Source organism: Drosophila hydei, unplaced genomic scaffold (assembly GCF_003285905.1).
Source record: "Drosophila hydei strain 15085-1641.00,03,60 unplaced genomic scaffold, DhydRS2 tig00000108-arrow-arrow-pilon, whole genome shotgun sequence".
Lineage (NCBI taxonomy): Eukaryota > Metazoa > Arthropoda > Insecta > Diptera > Drosophilidae > Drosophila > Drosophila hydei.
The window spans coordinates 45001-49612 of record NW_022045666.1 but is presented as its reverse complement, the minus strand read 5'-3'; the positions used below and the strand labels follow the sequence as shown (position 1 = coordinate 49612).

At 34.2% G+C, this 4612-nt stretch overlaps 1 protein-coding gene across 1 annotated transcript in view; it reads right to left on the bottom strand.

Moving 5' to 3' along the window:
• Positions 1-4303: 4303 nt before the first annotated feature.
• Positions 4304-4612, bottom strand: part of LOC115482838 (pneumococcal serine-rich repeat protein-like) — a gene marked incomplete at its 5' end in the record, with an annotated part of 1702 nt that continues 1393 nt past the window's right edge. The window contains one exon of the mRNA XM_030223072.1: positions 4304-4612. This exon is cut by the window's right edge and continues 1393 nt beyond it. Coding sequence (XP_030078932.1) covers positions 4320-4612 — 293 coding nt within the window.

The window sequence follows — 4612 nt, the reverse complement described above, 5'->3', positions numbered from 1 at the left end:
TAACAGCGACTTACTGGCAAGTTGAGCCAGAGTTTCTGACCTGAGAAGCTTCACTTTAGGCAGCTCTGTTAGCTTGAGCTGCAACTTGGAGAGGAATGTTAAATATTTAACAGAATTTATACTCTTCGAAAAATAAATGTTAAGGAATCTGAAGGCTTATGTTAAGCTAAGCTAGTTAACAGCGACTTACTGGCAAGTTGAGCCAGAGTTTCTGACCTGAGAAGCTTCACTTTAGGCAGCTCTGTGAGGTTGAGCTGCAACTTGGAGAGGAATGTTAAATATTTAACATAATTTATACTCTTCTAAAAGAAATGTTAAGGAATCTGGCTTTTGTTAAGCTAAGCTAGTTAACAGCGACTTACTGGCAAGTTGAGCCAGAGTTTCTGACCTGAGAAGCTTCACTTTAGGCAGCTCTGTGAGGTTGAGCTGCAACTTGGAGAGGAATGTTAAATATTTAACAGAATTTATACTCTTCGAAAAATAAATGTTAAGGAATCTGAAGGCTTATGCTAAGCTAAGGTAGCTAACAGCGACTTACTGGCAAGTTGAGCCACTTCACTTCACTTTAGGCAGCTGAAAACACAGAAAACTTGGGCTTAACAAAATAAATCCTTAAAGCTTATCAAAAGTCTCAGTTCATTGCTTATTTTTAGCTAAGCTTCTGCTGGCCACAGTTTGTGTGGTTAGCTGGGTCTGTGGAGCCAAGCACCGTTAGACTCGTTATCGATCAACGATTAACGATCATGCACAATGCAGCCGCAGCAGCAGCAGCAGCAGCTCATCAATCATCCATCGAATGACATAAGCGAACTGTTTAAAGGCTAATGAGCTACGATAGATATCAACACAGATTCCGGTCAAAATGTAGATCAATCTTTGTTGCGCGCCAAGAATGAAAAGCCCTTTTTCGAGACAGTTACAAGCCACGCCTCAAGCGCTCGGGGCGCAACTCATTTGTAGCACCATCAAAAGAAACAAAAAACAAATGGAAAACCAACAAAAAACTGACAACTGCTGCCGCCTCGAGCAACTAAATCAATTTGAAGCTTAGCCAAAAGCAGCGTCTTTATGTATATATATATATATATATATCAGATATATATATATTGTATATATATAATGCCTGACGCCTGCCGCAGCTACAGCTCATTAAAATTGTGAAGAATCGCGCGCGGCTCACAATTCTATTGTAATCAACTGAATGTATCTAGAGACTGACTCAATGTGTGTGTGTGTGTGTGTGTGTGTGTGTGTGCGTTTGTATCTAGATACTTCATTCAGCTAACTGTATAGTTTGTAGCTGCGGCTTTTACCGCTAAGGTTCGTGCTACGGTAAAAACTATGAGCCAAGAATGTTGTCTATGTGTGTGTGTGTGTGTGTGTGTGTGTGTGTGTGTGTGTGTGTGTGTGTGTGTGTGTGTGTGTGTGTATGTGTGTGTGTGTGTGTGTGTGTGTGTGTGTGTGTGTGTGATGCACAAGTGAACAGAACTGTGACTTGACTGCCCAAGCAGCTTGTAGCAGTGGCAGCGGAGGCGAGTCAAGGTGTGTGTGTGTGTGGAGCAATGGGGCAGGTGCTTGTGTGTGTGGCTCATTTGTGCCGCAAGTGAGTCAAAGAGCCGTAAAGCGAATGTGTCGAGGCAGCAAGAATCGCACAAACTAACAGAACCTAATGATAAAGAACACCAAAGCTGCCTGCCCCCTGCCGCGCGCGCTCTCTCGCTCCGTCTCGCTCTCGAGCAAGTTTGCGGCTTATTTAGTATGTCAAAACATGTTTTTTTTTTTTTGTTGTATTCTATTTGTTTGTCTATTTTTTTTACTGCTGCAACCGACAGTCGTCGTCGTCGTCGTCGTCGTCGTCGTCGTCTATGGAAAGTGGGACACAGCCGCAGTTGAGCTGTAGCTGCGGCTGCGGCTGCGACTGTAGCTGTCGCTGTGGCTGCCACAAGAGGTGAATAGCCAATAAATCGACGCTTGTAAATTGAAATTCTTTAGCACAGGGGTGTGTGAGCAGCAGCAGCAGCAACACACGCACATACACCTGTTACTGCTGCTGCTGCTGCTGTCAGAAGACATCTATGTGTTGTGCTGTTAATTGTGCGGCTTGCGCAATGCCCCTGTCATCTGCATGCAACTCACCCACTCGTGCAGCACAGTAAGCACCAGCTAGCAGGTACTGCACAGAAATCATAGCTAATTCTATTACAGTCCGCGGTGCGATGCATCTTTTTATAGCGAAAGCCTTGGCATTAAGTAACGCAATTATGGCTAGGCCTTTCTGCTCCTTTATAGCGCACACACTAAGTCAATTATCTGCACAATTCAATTATCAGGCGCACAAGGTTGCTCTGCATTATGGTAAGGCAAGGCATGCTGAAGAAATTTGCTAAGAGTTTAAGCATTTTGGCTATACTACTATATAAATATAGGTCCACTCTAAATATGAGATTTTATTAGTCAAAATATTAAAAAGATTCTTAATCTTTAAAAATGATATTTTTTAAATGTTTTCAATAGAATTGAAATGGATTTCATATTCTTATATAATAAGGTCCACCCTAAATAAGATGTAGCTTGTCTATATATATAGCTATATTCTTAAGCACTAATATTTTAAAAAGTTTTTCTTAATAATGAAACTTCATATACTTTTCAACTTCATATTAATATACTAATAAAGGTTCACCCTAAATATATGATATGACATTTTAATATTTAAAATATTAATAAGATTTTTATATAATAAAATAATAATTATAGAGAAGTTTCACTTGAATTCAAATGTACTTCAATATCCTATTGACTATACTAGTATTGGTCCACTCTAAATATATTAATGTATACTACTTCAAGAAATTTTAAAGAGATTTCAATTTTAAATAGATTTCAACTTCGTATCTATCTTATTATATTAGTATTTTCTATACTAAAATAAATATTTAAATCTTTAATGGAGTCTATAAAACCATAATAATTATTTATTTCTTATTTATATTCGTGAAGAATGAAATTTTCAAATAGAATACAGTTTCATATATATTTCACTTTAATATGGGTCCACCCTAAATATATCACAAATAGCTTTTAAAAGCAAAGAAGTTTTCAAAAATTCCAATAAGAGTTCAATGTAAGTTAAGGTGAATATAATATAATATATATATATATCATACACATCATATAGATATATCATACAGATCTATATATTATATAGTATTAAGCTCGACGTAGCACAAACATTTACAAGAGTTTTTATATTTCCTCAACTACAATTTCAAAGAATTCTTTAAAAATAGTTTTTTAACAAAATGTGGCTGCGCCTCAAACGTTTGCGAATATGGCACAAAGAGGAATTGCAAAAAATTTCTTCTTGGAAGATCGAGAGAGTAGAATGTCATAAGAAAATTATTTTTATACAAGCTAAAGCTATAGATAGTAATACTTTGTAGAAAATATATATCTTTAAATTCTACAAAGAACCCAAAGCAAATCTGATTTATAAATATTTTAGTAATTTTTAATTTATTTTTATAGAATTTTATATTATTTATGCTCTTTATTATAATCCACGACGCAAGGTATATTTCATATAATAATTATATATACATATAATAATTATTTATTGTGAATTAAGTATATAAATAAAGTATATTTGTAAGTAATTATTTATTATTTATATATTTATAATTTTAGATATATTTAAAAATAAATATTGTGTAAAATTAATATTTGTTATTTATATATTTATAATTTTATATATATGTATATATAAAGTTAAATATATTTTTAATTCATTATTTATTATTTATATATTTATAATTTATATAAATATATTTTTAATTCATTATTTATTATTTATATATTATAATTAATTATTTATTATTTATATATTTATAATTTTATATATACATAAATTAAATATATTTTTAATTAATTATTTATTATTTATGTATTTATTATTTTATATATTATTATCTTTTTAGTTTTTGATATTTTCCATCTTCCATAAAGCTTTATATAGTATAAAAAGTTAAGCTTTAAATAGCTCAAATATCTTGTGTAAGGTGAGCTTTATATACTTTATAATTTATGTAATTTTATTATATTTTATAATATTAATTTGTCTATTTTTAAATGTCTCAAAATTTTCCAGTTCCCAAAGCAAGAAATGTTGAGAGAGTTAAAATTTGCTTTCTCCATAAATTTATATAAAATATAATTATGCTGTTCCTAAAAGCTCGCTTAGCTTGGATGATATATTTATTGAATCATCCGCCAATCCATATAATTCATAGCTGGTTCACTTTAATATGTGTTCACTGTACTTATATATATGATAACTGACCTGTCATAGCTCCATTGCTGCTGCTGTCTCTGTCTCTGTCTCTCTCCCTATCTCGCTCACGCGTTGATGCCGCCGCAGTTGCAGCTGTGGTGGATGTTGTTGTCGTTGCTGTTGCTGTTGCTGCCACTGTGGTTGCTGCTGCTGCTGCTGCTGCTGTTGTGGCCGTGGCTGTGGCTGGCTTCTGTGTGGGCAGCAGTGGAGGTGGCGTACGTTCTCTGAGCCTCAGTCTGTCAGTGGGCGTGGCTGATTTGCGATTGTTGTTGCTATTGTTGT